The sequence below is a fragment of the Miscanthus floridulus genome, chromosome 5, assembly GCF_019320115.1.
Source record: "Miscanthus floridulus cultivar M001 chromosome 5, ASM1932011v1, whole genome shotgun sequence".
NCBI classification, from domain to species: domain Eukaryota; kingdom Viridiplantae; phylum Streptophyta; class Magnoliopsida; order Poales; family Poaceae; genus Miscanthus; species Miscanthus floridulus.
Genome location: NC_089584.1, coordinates 106,129,928 through 106,144,714, shown reverse-complemented (window position 1 = coordinate 106,144,714; position 14,787 = coordinate 106,129,928). Strand labels below are relative to the sequence as shown.

The window sequence follows — 14,787 nt, the reverse complement described above, 5'->3', positions numbered from 1 at the left end:
GACCAACCCCCCATAGTTCGCTCGAGCCAGTCAGAATGTTGCCGCCGCGGCAATGCTCCTGCGTGACTTGCCCGAGCCAAACGACCCTCGCGGACGGGCTATCCACCAGAACCTTCAGGCACTATTGGAGACCGCTGCTGTTCAACAGGCGGAGTATTCTGTATCACGACGTCGACTCGCAACCTCACTCCCCGTCCGGGGAACAGGGACACAGCAGATGGGGCACTACACCCCATTATCGTCTCGACCACCGATTGCGGCACAAGAAACCACAACCACTCCTTGTCTTGACTTGATGACCGCCCCGTGCCGACCACCTATCTACGCACGGCTCAGGCCGAACCAAGACGCGCGCAGCGTCGACTGGAGTCCCAGCCCTGACAGTCTGAAACCACGGACCTTTGTCCAACACCCCCAGCAAGCACCTTTTCTACCACGCTTCAACGGGGGCCACGACAAAGGTAAGGCCAGGCGCCAGGATCAGAATGAGGGCCCCTCCACGCGAGGGGAAAAAAGAACAGAAACGATCGCCGCCAACCGGCTAACTTTGCGTCGGTCACCGCGGCCGATCACACAGGCACACAGCCCCAACAAGACCCTCTGGGCCACTTCCACGATCTCATGGAGAGCCCGTGCACCAACCACAACTATCCCGTCAACCATCTCTATAAGGACTGTCGGCTCCTTAGGCACCTGTTGAGGTAGGCTGGCAGGCCAATGGAAGAAAAAGGCGAGGAGGCAATGACCAAAGAAGAGGGCGCAGCGGACAAGGATCCAGACGACTAGAGCACGAAGGGATCCGAATGGAAGCCTACCGACTGAAGGACAACGATGACGATGTTCTCTCCGACGACCTTGGAACAGCTATGTCTCTTCTTCTCTTCCTAAGTTTCAGTCTTACCTTTACTTAGCGAATGCTCCTATAAGAGCACCCCGACCCGAACACTTTTCGGCTCGAGGCGCTCGGGGGCTCCACTAGGGGGCTCTACTACCCCTTTGTTTTTGTTTTTACCTTAAGCACTCTTTTGCTTTTGTATGAAGAAACTCCTTCCTACCTAAACAGAAGGGTAGTTCATTCCTTTGTTTTACCTTACGTAACTTTGCTTTAGAACATTCCGACTGATCGCACCCCGCCTTTTCCTACGGTTACGACCGGCCGAGCCTCGCGGGCCATGCCCCGGGCTCACAAAATTGCGACCTACGGAACAAATGGGTAGGTACGAGATAGAAAGAAATTTAAAACAAAATTATGCTAAGGGAGAACTAAGGAACGAAAGGGAACAAGCTTCCCTGAATGGAGCAACTCCATCACAAAAACAAAAACCGATTGCAGTCATTAAAACACACAAAAACATTTTACACAGGGGTTCCCCCCCCCACGAACTTAAACTTCTTACATTTACTAACTACTTGTATTTAAAAAAAGGTGTTAAACCGACCCCGCGGCATCTGCTGGCGGCTCAACCGATGAAGGCGTAGGCTGCTCACCCCCTAGCGGTAAGACGTTCGGCTCGACCGAGGCCGAGGTGACATTTCCCCCTGAACCAGGCTCCGGGCTATCCGCAGGCTCGGAAGCATTCTCTCCACGCATGCTTCGGGCCATGTCTTGACGGCGAACATCCACCACCCACTCGACGGTAGTAAGCTCACCTCGATGGATTGGATGTCCTCCATGCTCAGACCTTCATCATACCCGCTGCAGATAGCATCAAAGTCCAGGTTCGGGTGGTGCATTGCCACCGAGGTCAGCACCCCCGACGCTCCATAAAATAGCCCGCTCCTGATGAGGTCCTTGACCGCGTCTGGGACCTCCGCCAGCTGGACCGTGGTAGCGCTGGTACTTGGTACCGACCCAAAGATTTCCGAGACGACAAGCCGGGCAACGTTGCGGATCTGGTCAAGATCCCCTTTGAGAGCCCGTCGCTCTTCACGGGACTTGGCCAGCTCCTCGGCGTTCCAGCTGAAGCTCGCCTTGGACGTCTCCAGGTCTCGCTCCAGCGCCTTCACCTTTTCACCCAGCTCTGCAGAAAGGGCGATAAACTCAGAAATAGGCTAAGGGAAAAATCAACACCACTAGAAAACAAAAGGGTATGCACCAACGCGAGAGGCCTCAAGGGTGGAGAGATCCTCTGCCTGCCGAGCCACCCGCTCATGCAGCCGGGCACTCGCGTCCTCCATCCCCACCACCTAGTCTTGGAGCGTGAGCACCTCCCGATCCACCTCCGACCGGGCCCTCTGCTCTACCTCTAGGGCCTTCTGTGCCGACTCCAGGGTGGCTCGCTACGGCTCAAGGGCTGCCAAGGCCTCTTGGAGCGCCGCCTCGGTGCTCGCTAGGGACGTGCGCAGCCCTACCTCAGCCTCCGCCTGGCGAACCTTCGCCGCCTCGAGCCCTTGCTCGGCCGCAGTCGCCCGCTCTACCACACGCTGCTCCTCCACCCATGCCATAGCCGCCTCGGCCGCTCGGACCTAGGACTTGTGGCAAGCGAACTCCACCCGGCGCTCAAGCTCGGCCATCCGGGCGTGTTCCGCCCTGAGGAAGTGAGACTTGCGGGACGACACCTTTCTTATTTCCTGTGAAAAATAGGCGTTATAAAAACAACCGATGAAAGATTCGAAGGGCAAGGAGAAGTACCAAAAACTCACCTCCGCGGCAAGCTACAGGTCGACCTCAACTAGCTACCGGGCAAACTGAGCCTGCTTCCGGGCGCTCTCCAGCTTCATGGACAGCTCGGTGAGCTCGGACACCACGGCATGCCCTTGTCCGCCAAAAAATTCCTAGAGCTGGCACTCTCGGGAATCCTGGAGGATGAACCTCGCCTTTGACGGGTCCTCGGGGAAGGGCCACTCCAGGTCACCCTCCGATGAACCACCGGAGGGCCCACCCTCCGACCGGACCACCAACAGCTCCCACGGTGACACCACTGGTTCCACCACGGTATACGCCTCGTTGTCAGACGAGATTTCCACCACCACGTTCGCATGGGATGCCGTCGGGCATCCCAGCTCCATCCCGACCACGCTTCCCACCGACGCCTTCGGCTCCGACGGCAAGGATAGGTCGTGCAGCTCTCCACCCGGTGAGATAGGGAGTTCGCTCTCCCTCATCTCCTCCACTGCGACCGCTGAAGAAGGGGCCACGAGCGTCACCTCCGCCGTTGGCACTGGGATCGCTGCCAACACCAACGCCGCCACTACTGCCTTATCAGCAACCCCCTCGAGGGGCAACACCGCCGGGAGGGAAGGCCTTGCTGCCGCCACCCCGCTGCCACCTTCGCTCACCGCCACACGCTGCAGTGTGGGCCTCCAAACCTCCTACACGGAGGCCGGGGCGATGCTCAACCCCGGCATCCCCCGGTCGCTAACAAAAATCACGGGTAAGCCACACTCCACAAAGACTCAACCAGCAAGAATCAAAGCAGCAAGGAAACATACCGGGTGGCGAGTGGCACGACCCAGAAGGCAGGCTCCGACGACCATGGACCTATGGGCCGAGAACCGCTCCCAGGCTGCGACCCGTGCCCCCTCGCTTCGAATGGGGTCGGAGTCATCCCGACCGGCTCCTGCCTGGCCTGCAGGTCGCTGCGACCCCCGGCTCGGGACTCCCTGACTAGAGCAGCGGGCGGGGCATCCTCCGACTGCAAGTCGCGTATCGATCGGGTGCCAGTCTACCCCTTAGACCACCCAGACTGCTCGACTACAGCTATGACAGGCAAGGCCTCCTTCGGCTGCAAGTCCATCATTGGCACCGGTTCCGTCGCCGCACAAGCGCCCGCCACAGACGACGACGGGATCGGCGACGCCCCCAAGGGGCGCGGTGACCGTGGCCACTTCACCACCTGCTCACCAACGACGTTTGCACTTGCTACGCGCTTCCTCGATGCAGGAACCACCACACGCCATGCGGCCTCCTGCTCACCACCAGTAGACATCGCCGTAGGGCTGCGACGCTCCGCCAAGGTCACGGCGACCTCTCAACTCTCCTCCTCGGAGAAGACCATGTCATCCAAATTTGTAGGAGGGTCATTCGACACGAGTTCCAACTCGACGTCGCTCCTACGTTCCCCGGCCCTCATGCGCCGGGCGACCTCCTTCTTCTTCTCTTCCTTCCACCAAACCTCCTCAGTTCTTTTCTTCTTCCGGGCGTCTGCCGCTTCCTTCTGAGTGGCTTGCTGGGCCTGGCCCTCCGGCCCCTTGGGAAGGTGCGGCCAGGACTTGTACTTTTCGAGCCCCTACGGAACGTACGACCCCCAATCAAGAAATAGGAAAAGCAGAGAAAAATGCACAGATTAGAGAAGGGAACAAACCAGGCGGGACACGATCGAAGAGTTGAAAGCTATGGGCCTCCCTTCGACCCTCTCCATGGGCCTCAGCTGCAGCACCCGGCCAATGCGACTCCATACCTCGTCGTCCAGCAGATCCTCCGACGATGTATGGTCCGGGTCCATGAGGCCGTCGTACATCCACATCGGCCGCACCCTCTCCGCCAACGGCACGACCCGGCGGCGGTACAGGGTGTGAAACACCCGCACCCCATTGAGACCGCTCTTCACGAGCTTTCGGAGCTCCGCCTCGATGACTCCGACCTTGTGCTTCTCCTTTTTGGCGTAGCCCCACGACCAACTTTCTTTTTTCTCCGGCCTCCTACCGGTGAACACCGAGAATGGCGCCGTCACTGGATTCCTAATGTAGAACCACTCCCCATGACACCCTCGATTGGAGTCACAGGGGAGGTACCTAGGATATGAGTCTCCCACGCCCGGCTTCCTCTGCAGGGTGAATCCTCCCATCGGCGCAATCTTAGCCGAGTCCCCCGCCGTCAAGGCTCTCGGGGAGAAGAGCCACCGGAAGAAATCTGCGTGCGGCTCCATCCCAAGAAAAGCCTCGCAGACAGTAACGTATCCGGCGAGGTGCAGCACCCCCATCGGATTGAGATGCTGTAGCTCCAGGCCCCACTCGTTGAGAAGCCCGCGCAGGAACCAGTGCGTGGGGTATCCCAAACCTCACTAGTGGAAGGTAAGCAATGAAACCACCTCATCGAAATGAGGTTGCGGGAACTCCTCCTTTCTGAGAACCCTCTAGTGCGCCACCTCCTGCGGCGGCAGAAACCCCTTCTGGACGAAGGCCTCCAGCACCGACTTCCTCACGGTGGACGACTTCCAGTCCGGCATCCTCACCCTGGATTGCAAAAAGAATCAGTAAGTTCTTCTCTTCTGCTCTCACCCTCTCCCTTCTCTTTCCTAGAGACCGTCGCGGCTCTCAGGAACACTCATAGCAAGAAAAGAAGGAGGGCGATGGAAGAAGAAGAACAGACAAAAGAATGGAACAAAAACCTCTCCCTGCTCCTACTTAAAAGAAAAGGGACGGCAGCTAGGGAAGGACGCGCCAATCGGGGAAGGCGGAACGGCGGAGCGAGAATTTCTCTCTTTCCCATTAATGCAGATGGAACGCCCCCTGACCGACGGGTCGTGTCCAGCACGACGAAATGGCTCCTGGTCAGGCGGGACATGACCAGGCCATGGCCCACCACTACCACACGATCAACCACTACCATGTGCCGAGCACGAAAGCCAAAGCGCCACCACACGCGGGCGACTCCCCGTCTCCCTAGGCCAGACCTAGAGAGACCCAACAGCGAAATCTCCGCCGGGAGAGATCAACTGGCCTCCTGAGTCGATCGATTCACTCAGGATAAACACCTGAGATACAGGTCCCGGTCGGACATCTCCGACTGGAGCTCTTCGAAGCCCGTCTCTCAGGTCACCAAGGTCCCGGTCGGACGTCTCCGACTGGAGCTCTTCGAACCTCGTCTCTCAGGTCACCAAGGTGAGCATGTGTTCATTAATACAAACAGTTCACACAAGGGCTAACCCACGATTGACAAGTGTAGGTACCGGTCAGACGTTTCTGACTAGAGCTCTTCGAACTCCATCACTCCAGTCGTGCAGGCACCACCACACGAAATCTCCGCCGAGAGACAACCAGACCTCCCTGAGTCGATTGAGTCACCTAGGATAGATCAACCGGCCTCCTGAGTCGATCGATTCACTCAGGATAAGCACCTGAGATACAGGTAGGAAGCGAAGGGGCGCCCCATGCGGGCCATGCCGACTCCGTCTCGAATGACGAGCACGGGTCCCAGTCAGACATTTCCAACTAAAGCCCTGTGAACCCCGTCTCTCAGGTCATCAAGGTAAGCATATGTTCATTAAATACAAAACTGTTCACACGAGGGCTAACCCATGATTGACAACCATAGGTCCCGGACGGACGTTTTCGACTGGAGCCCGATGAACCCCGTCTCTCCAGTCTTCAAGGTAAAACACTATCAAAGCCCCTATATTTCAATTTAAAAACATTCATACATCCATACGCACATTTCATTCCATACGCCTGAATCCCCCGGATGGTTAGGGCATGAACCGCCCGAGGGCTCGAGAACTAAGCATCGCACATGCAGCGAAATGCACTAGAATGCTCCGTGTTGCGCCACGAAGTGGTGGCTTGCCTCATTTGACATGAGCAACCAAACAGAGCTAGGGGAGAAAACCATATATGAGCATCGTGCGGCCTTCGCCCGATCTGGCAAACTGGGTCACCTCAACCTTCTCGTTCGATCCTGAACCTCTCGCCAGACCCACAGAATCCCCATCGAGGGGAGGCCGTTAGGCCACCCAGGTCGCTCTACGAAATGACCTAGGCATCTGCTGGGTTGCAGGTAAAGGAGTAGTGGAATGCCACAAGAGGGCTATGCTGACCCCATCGCGAACGACGAACCCAGATTCTACTCGATCACACCCGTTAGCGAGCTCACCGAGCTAGTCTTCGAGCCCGAGCGATCGGGACAGGCGACGAAACTCAGCCCCTCCAGTTGTGAGGAACCAGATGGGGTAGCGCAAAACCACTCACAACCCCCCACGAAGGCCCGACAAGGCTCGGGGGCTTAAATGTCATGGGACTGCGACTCTGAACTTGCGTCGACGGGATAGGCGACATCTGGCTATGGCTCTTGGGACCATGACTCCTAAACTCGCATCGATGGGATACGTGACATCTGGCTACGGCTCTTGGGACCGCGACTCCTAAACTCACGTCAACAGGATCGGTGACATCTGGCTATGGCTCCTAGGACCGTGACTCCAAAACTCGCGTAACGACTTCAGACGGCTTCACTAACTAAAAACTAACTCTCTCGATCCACGGCGAGCACCGACGCCTGGGTCTACTCACGACTCCACCTTACCCGATCCCACGGCGTACACCGACGCCAAAGATCAAACTCTGTTACATCCAAAACTAAACTTCCTCGTCCGATCCCCGGCGCGCATCGACCCCGGGATCAATAAGTTCTGTCTCAATCCAATCCCCGCGCTTAAAAACACCTCGGCTGCACAACGACGCCATGGTTAAACAAAATCACGTCTTAAAACTCAAAACACGCGCACCCACAGACACAACACAAAACCCCCCAGTCGGTTCCGCCCGAACCACCTGGGGACTCGGGGGCTACACCCGCGGGTGCGCTCGCGCGCACCCGCCAGCAAGACAAAAATCCCCCGGACAATTTGACTCAAATCGCCCGAGGGCTTGGGGGCTCCTGTCGGGTTCATAAACCTGAGGTCCCTCGAGGACCGTCTTCCACGCCCGGGCTTAGCCTAGGAAAACAACATATATTTCATGGGCTGGCCCAAAAAACTAAAACACAGCGGGCCAGAAGAGAAGTCCAATCGTCAACCGGAAGGTCTACCCTTAAGAACAAGCGCTCGCTCGTCAACTTCTTCAGCCCACCTCTCCGACCGGAGCACTCGCTTCAGGCACCAGCCGTCTCCAAGCAGTCTCTCCAATCGGAAGGCTTGGCCAAAAACACTGCTTCCTACTCCAACCCCGCGACTCTGACCCCGCGACCGGGGCTCATAGGAAGCCTGCTCACCGCTCTTCGCTGACCGATGCACTAAGAGCCGACTGGAGTCATCCGACCGGGGGCTCCCCGTTCGGAGGGAACCAGAAGACATGCGGAGAAAGGTAAGGCATGGCTCACAAGTCAAAACCACTGTACCAGGGACCATACCCTGCACGAAACTATGCTCTGCAGCCACCCTGACACAAAGTATTGTAGGGGCCGCTAGAAACTCCCATATGGTAAGCCCCCCGCATGTCTCTGAACATCGATCATGGTATGGGCTCCAGGATTTGCCATACCGGGTGAACATAGCGTGGCTCGTCACATGCCACTAGGCATCCGGAAGTATTTGCAGGTACCAGCATCCATCCTTCCTGAAGAAGATAGCTCGACCCCCGTGCACATCTGACATCCTACAGCGACATCAATAGTATTGGGGGGCTTCAACCATTATCCAGTTTTCATCACCGTAGGCAGCAAGGCTTAGAAATATCTGTACTCTCTCCCTCTCACCTATAAAAGCCATCCCCTTCATCTATAAAAGGGGATGCGCTCCCTCCAACCAAAGGAGATCGACTTCACAAAAGCTCAGACTCATGAGATCGACACCACCCCCTTACAACCGCAGGACCACTAAGTTCCGACTGCAGCCCTTCCGGTCGGAGCCATCCGAACCTCTTGTATACCCCCTCCTTTCTCCTTCTCGTTTGTAACCCCACTATAGACTTCGAGCACCTGGGCTCAGGAATAAAGTCACCGACCGACCCCGACTGGACGTATGGCACGTTGCCTGAACTAGTATAAATCATGTGTCATTAAGTGTTAGGCCACCTCTGATCACAACGTACAGCAAAACTACAAATTTTTACTAGTTGGTCACTTTCTGCACTGACAGACCCTAACGCTCATCCGCTGTCCATAGTTCCTCTCTGGTGGTAGAGCTCACAAGAACAGGGTTGCCGCCGTCACAGGTTGGCCGTCGCCGCAGAGGGAGCTCCTGGGCATGCCCCCGCTTGTCTCTTCACCGCCCATCGATTCACGTCTGCACCTAGGTGAGCATCGGTCCTTTAGATAGGGCGAGGAAGGTCCTGGTTGGCCGGTGAGGGTCACTAGTGTCATCGTCCACCACGCCGACGTGTGCGGCTAGGACGTGGACCTCTCTGTTGTGAAGGAAAGATGGGGCGAGGGTTTTGTTGCAAAATTGTAGTCTGTTCAAATAGTGCACATAGTGTTAGTAGTATTATTGGAGAACGCGAGGGCGTTTTTGCAAGTTGGTCAGCGCGCCCGCGGGCTCCCCCGCTGCGGGCCGCCTTCGCGCGTGTGTGGGCCGCGTTGTTCGTTAGTGGGCCATGCGGGTTGAATTCGTTTTTCCCTTTTCTAGAAAATAGAAATAGGTTTTTATTTTTAGATTCTGAGCTAGACTTTGAAAAATCATATCAATTCAAATAGATGTCAAAAAATGATGAAATAAATTATGTTTAGTTCCTAAAAATATTGTCTACCTGATGGTATGATTAGTGGATACATGTCTGACTTGATGCTTAGGTATATTAATTCATTTGAAAGAGCTTAGTACTATTAGGTTAATATTTGTAGGATTTTTCTGGCAAATGTGTAATAGTTTTGTCCATGAATTTTTATAGTAGGTTCATTGTATTATTATGTGCTCACTGTAATTTTTGTAGCCTTAAAATATGATGGGAATGATGATTAGCTTGGTATCTTAGTCATTAGAGCTTGCTTAGTGGCTTAGTAGATGTATTCTTATTTTAAGAACTGTTGTTGCCTTAAATTGAGCGTTGCATCATCATTGCATGCATGTAGAAAATGAGTTGACCGAGGGCGAGCAGGAGTACGAGGATGTAATTGAAGAGTACGAGGAGAAGATCCTTATGTAGGAGGAGGTCCTAGAGCCGCCATGAACTGACTGAGCTGACACCCCGCCTGCCCAAGGCAAGCTCTGGTGCATAACCCTTATTTTGAATAATCACTAAAAATATATATATGATGTGCAATTACGTTACAACATTTATATTGAAACTACATGCATAGATATACCTACCTATGAGTCCTACTAGCTTAGGCCGAGTACCTGCTATGCTTAGGTTTTTTAGTAGCGTGAGTAACCTGCCGTTACTCACAATAGGTGATTATTATTATCACTCTCATGATAAAATGGTGAAAAGAAATGGAGACCGGGCAGGGATATGGTACGGGTATTGGTGGGTGTAGGAGGATGTGTTCCGTGGTCAACGGGGCATAGCTTGGTTACACTATTTTCCCTGTCCGTGTCGGTTAAGGACTGGTCGTTGCATTAGATTCTAGTCAAGTCACAGACTTATTATCCTGAGCACATACTTATTTATGGGAGCAGGGAAGGCTCGTTGCTCTCTTATCGTGGGTTTTGGCTCTTTCCGAACTGATTGATTAGAGACGGGGATGGTGGAGGTCTAAGCACCACACTGAGTCCAAGACTTAGGTGTGGAGGCTTGGAGTCCAAGTTTGGACGGGGACCTGGACCCCTTGATAGGAGAGTGATGGGTTGGTCCTGCTTGTGCCTGGGGTACAAGCGGAGCGTGTGTTTCGAGGTACCCAGCTAGGCACATTGATTCACGAATCATCGGGTAATCCGGTACGACTTGTCTACAATCTAGCACCGTAGTAAGAACTGGAAGATGAAAGGTGGTGAAATGGATATGTTTGCTCAACTCTTGCTTGAAAGTAGAATATGTGCTTACCTAGAATGGTTAGATAATGAACCAATCATGATTGCTGATAAGAGACATACATAAGGATTCACTACTAGTATTGCTTTCCGCAAAAAGAAAACCCAGCAACATAAAAAGGTTATCATATCCTTTGGAGTTGGAAAATTATTCCTACTAGTCGGGTAAGTCTTGCGAGTACATTGTGTACTCAGGGTTTATTTACCCTGTTGTAGGTGCAGCTTGAAGAGTAGCTGTTATGTGGAGGATTCTTCTGGTGGGCACAGACGGATCCTGGTATTCTACCGTTAGATGTTTATTATAATTCCGCTGTTTAAATTCCGCACTCTGAACTTGGTACTGTAATAATGTATTTCTAAGAACTCTGGTTGTATAAAATAGACTAAGTATTATAAACTTGTTCTCATTATTAGATCCTAGAGGAAAACGTGGATTATTCGAGTTCTTCCTTGAGGTGTGCTCAACAGAATCTATCCGATGTACCTTGCTTTCGGGGTACTTATTGTCTAGTGGAAGACGAGCGTCTCCGAATGTGTGTTATTCCGGGCGGTTCTGCCACACCGGCACCACGTTTCGCAGCGCCCGTGTATGCGCATGTCCTTATCGTCCTGGCTCTCGCCCCGCTCGGTCCTGCCCCGCGCTGACGCCTCTCCCCGAACCCGATCTGTGTGCTTGTAACATGCGTGGGATGGAGGAGGAGGAGGACGGCCCCTGCAGCAGGACATCCTCAACCGCATCGGCGACATCAAGGCGCTTGGCAGCTCCGCCCTCGTCTCACGCCAGTTCCACACGGTCGTGCTGCTCGTCGACTCCGTCTTCGTCCATGTCGACTGCGTCATCCCAACGACCTGCCTTACTCATCCTCCTCTGCTCTACCGGGCTCCCTGCCATACCAGGCGTGAGCTACGGGCGCGACGCATTTGTGCACATCGCACGCGTCTTGGTCGGCGGCATCGCCACGCACTCGGTCAGATCCTGTCCCCCGCTTTGGTGGGCGTCTCCTGGCGCTCCAAGCCACTGCCCACGCCTGTCGCGGACGTCTCCCACCAGTCCACCACTCGCGCTCCGAGGTGCTCCGCTCAGCTGTGGCGCCTCCACATCGAGCTGGCACTACCGATGGTGTGCTCCTAAAGTGGAAGGCCGACTTCGGCTCCACTCTCAGCAGCTGCGTCATCCTCGGCGCCTCGTCAGTCTCGTCTAAGCCGTCGACAGGGCCATGGTCTGGCGGTGGCAAAGGCGATGCGCTGCTTCTGGCCGTCGAAACCTGCTGCTGGTTGTGTGCTTCTTTAAATCGGCAAGGACGTGTGCTTCTGGGCGCTGGAACCTGCTAGCGCTGGTGCAACGGTTCTACGAGCCCACGTCCTCGTGCGTGCTCCTATAATCCTATCCGGCAAGGACGTGCGCAAGCACAACTTGCGGACGTTGCACGTGGTGGTGGGTGCCGCAGGAGTCGTTCCTGTTCGTGACGGGCATCCGTGACAACATCGCGTATGGGCACGACGAAGGCTTTCGTCACTCCCGTGACTTCATTTTAACAGAATGTTACTCTCAATTCACGGTTCGATCTTTGAGTGGTATTTTACGAAACACTAAACTTTTAGTGGTATTTTACGGAGATCACGATCTTTAGATGCTACGCCACCAATTTTTCCATAATAAAAGTAGTGGCCGGGTATGGTCACGCCGGGTGAGGTCGGGGAGGGATCAGGGACGACGGGGAGGAGGATAAAAGAAGGCCTTGACCGTGTCGACGTGGATGAAGAAGATCGCCCGCACAGCTTCCGCCGCGTGGCCTGACCCGGCTGGGCCCGCGCCGCTTCGGCTCCCCGCGCCGGAGTGGATAAGAACGGACTCCGCCTGCGCGACAAGCACGGCCCTCCCTGCTCACCTCGCGTCTGTGGTGTGCCGGGTGAGAGCTGAGAACGGTGGCCGCGCGCCCGTGCCTATCCGTCCGATTGCTCTCGCGCGTACCCCTTGTCTGGCCGCTTTTTCCTGCTGGTTTGTCTGTTTCCTCTCGGGCGCACGCGCGCACGCGGCACGCGTGTTTTCTCCAAATGTTTATGCCTCCGTTGCCTTGCCGATGAGACGAGAGACGACTCAAGTGGATGGCAGTGCCGCCGTGGCGTGCGCAGTTTGGCAACCCCAGCAGGCCAATCTCCGGTGCTTCGTCAAACAAGTTGCACAGTGCACACACCAAGTTGCATGATGGTCCCTCTCAAGATTAAGGAGAGTGTGTGGTGTATGCTCTCGCAGCTCCCGTATTCTTTCGTTATCACTTCCTTTTTCCCACTTGCTGTGTTGTCCTGTTGTGTGACCAACGGCAAGCCTCGCAAATCGCATGATGTGTGTGACCAAAACAACGCGACCATAGACTGATCGAAAAAAGCACGTTTGATCATGCACCATGCACGGTTATGGAAGTTGATCGGCAGTGGGAAACCGGTCGACGCGGCACGGGCCAAATCTGAACCTTCTTCTTTTTTTCTTTTTCTTTTTTTGCGCGCGTGGGTGCGTTGTGTCAGCAGCTTATTTTTGCGAAGGTGTGGAAGTTCAGCTCAGGGCAGCGGCAGCCGTGCGATCGAAGCTAAACCATCTGGATGATGATGCTTTGTTAGAAAACGATATGGCTCGTTTCCAACGAAAACAAGTTTTAATCTGCACTAGTGCAGCTGCTGCCCCTGGAAAGAAAGGTCGACAGGGGCTTGACCTAAACTTTGATAGACGACGCCGACAGGTTTTTGGTGGCTACTCGCTTGTTGGAGAGCCAAATGACGAACTTGCTGATCGAACCCCGGCTCCTAACGCATAAACAATGTCCGATCACACAATGGCCCTAATGCCACGTTCGTTTGAACTTATCAGTCGGCTTATCAATTAGAATCTACGGTATTTTTTTCTCACAATAAAACAGATTCAGCCGACTTATCAGCCGACTTTAATACCAGCCGAACGTGCCCTAAAAATATTCCGTCAGTGGTCAGTGGACGACGGAGATTGAAGATTGACGGGATGGGAACGCAACCAAGCAGGAGTACTTTATATTAATATAATATTATTATAAAAAATAAAAATCCCCTAATCTTCCTCTAATCCTCTCGCTGCAACACAGGACACACTATGCAACAGCGTGTTCAATTCTTCGGGCCTACTGCATTAGGAGAAGAAAGTGACATGTCGAGAAAAGTATGCGTGTCGACGGCAACTGACGATAATTGAAGAGCACAATATTCAGCAGATATACGCGGGTCTAACGACGCGTCCACGTACATACATAGAAATACGTATGTAAAATATCGCCCGAAGTCCTGAAAAGAATACGGATAGATATTTGAAGCGGCCACTAGCTGTTTCGTTAGGTGTTACTCGTTAGGAGACGCTGTTCCAATAACATGCTTCCGTTTCGTGCCCTGCAAATTCTGAAAAAAAAAACCTCAGGCTACGGAGTAGATATCCTCAAGCTATTTTAACTTAAGGTAAATGACTTTAAGGTAGAAGGCTTTTCACCTCGAACACTACGTTTTTTTTTCCACCGACCATTTTAGCTTAAGGTAGAGGACTTTAAGGTAGATGATTTCTCACCCCCGAACCCCACGTTTCTTTCCACACCGCCGACAATTTTAGATTAAGGTAGAGGACTTCTCACGCAGCCCGACAAAACCCCATGTTTTTTCCACACCGCCGACTATTTTAGCTTAAGGTAGATGATTTCTTACGCCACCGAACAAAACCCCCGAACTCCATGTTTTTTTCACACCGTCGACCAGAAATTCCTGACCAAGGAGAACTCTGGTCACAGGAGACGTCGCTGGAAGGCTTGACCAACTGGTCTAGTAACTATAGGTACAAATTCTGAAAAAAAAATAATGAAAAGAAAATACGTATCGCTATTTTTTTTTATCGCGTGGCACCAGCAGCATCACGCCACCAAGTGGCTTGGCCTTGTGCGGCAGCTTGAGAGTCATGTACTTCAAGAAAAAGCAGTAAAAATACGAGAAGAAAACGACATTTGGCCATGGAGGGTGTTGTAACTTGTAAAGCAGTCTGCAAGCACCGCAAAATCTAGCAAAAATAACCATTCTATCCGTCCGGCGGGCCTTTCTCCATGATCGGCCATACATATGGGGTCGAGAAATACCAGGATCCAGGAGAGCTAAGAAATACTCA

The 14,787-nt window shown here is 53.7% G+C and overlaps 1 protein-coding gene across 1 annotated transcript; it reads left to right on the top strand.

Annotated features, from left to right (window-relative positions):
- Positions 1-2,806: 2,806 nt before the first annotated feature.
- Positions 2,807-3,607, top strand: LOC136455085 (nucleoporin NSP1-like). The gene has a single exon (XM_066455250.1). It carries the CDS (start codon positions 2,807-2,809, stop codon positions 3,605-3,607), a length of 801 nt encoding a protein of 266 aa, XP_066311347.1.
- The last annotated feature ends 11,180 nt before the right edge of the window (positions 3,608-14,787 follow it).

Excerpts from the sequence above, each read along its gene's own strand:
- LOC136455085 (XM_066455250.1), top strand. The coding sequence starts at position 2,807 with ATGAACCTCGCCTTTGACGGGTCCTCGGGGAAGGGCCACTCCAGGTCA.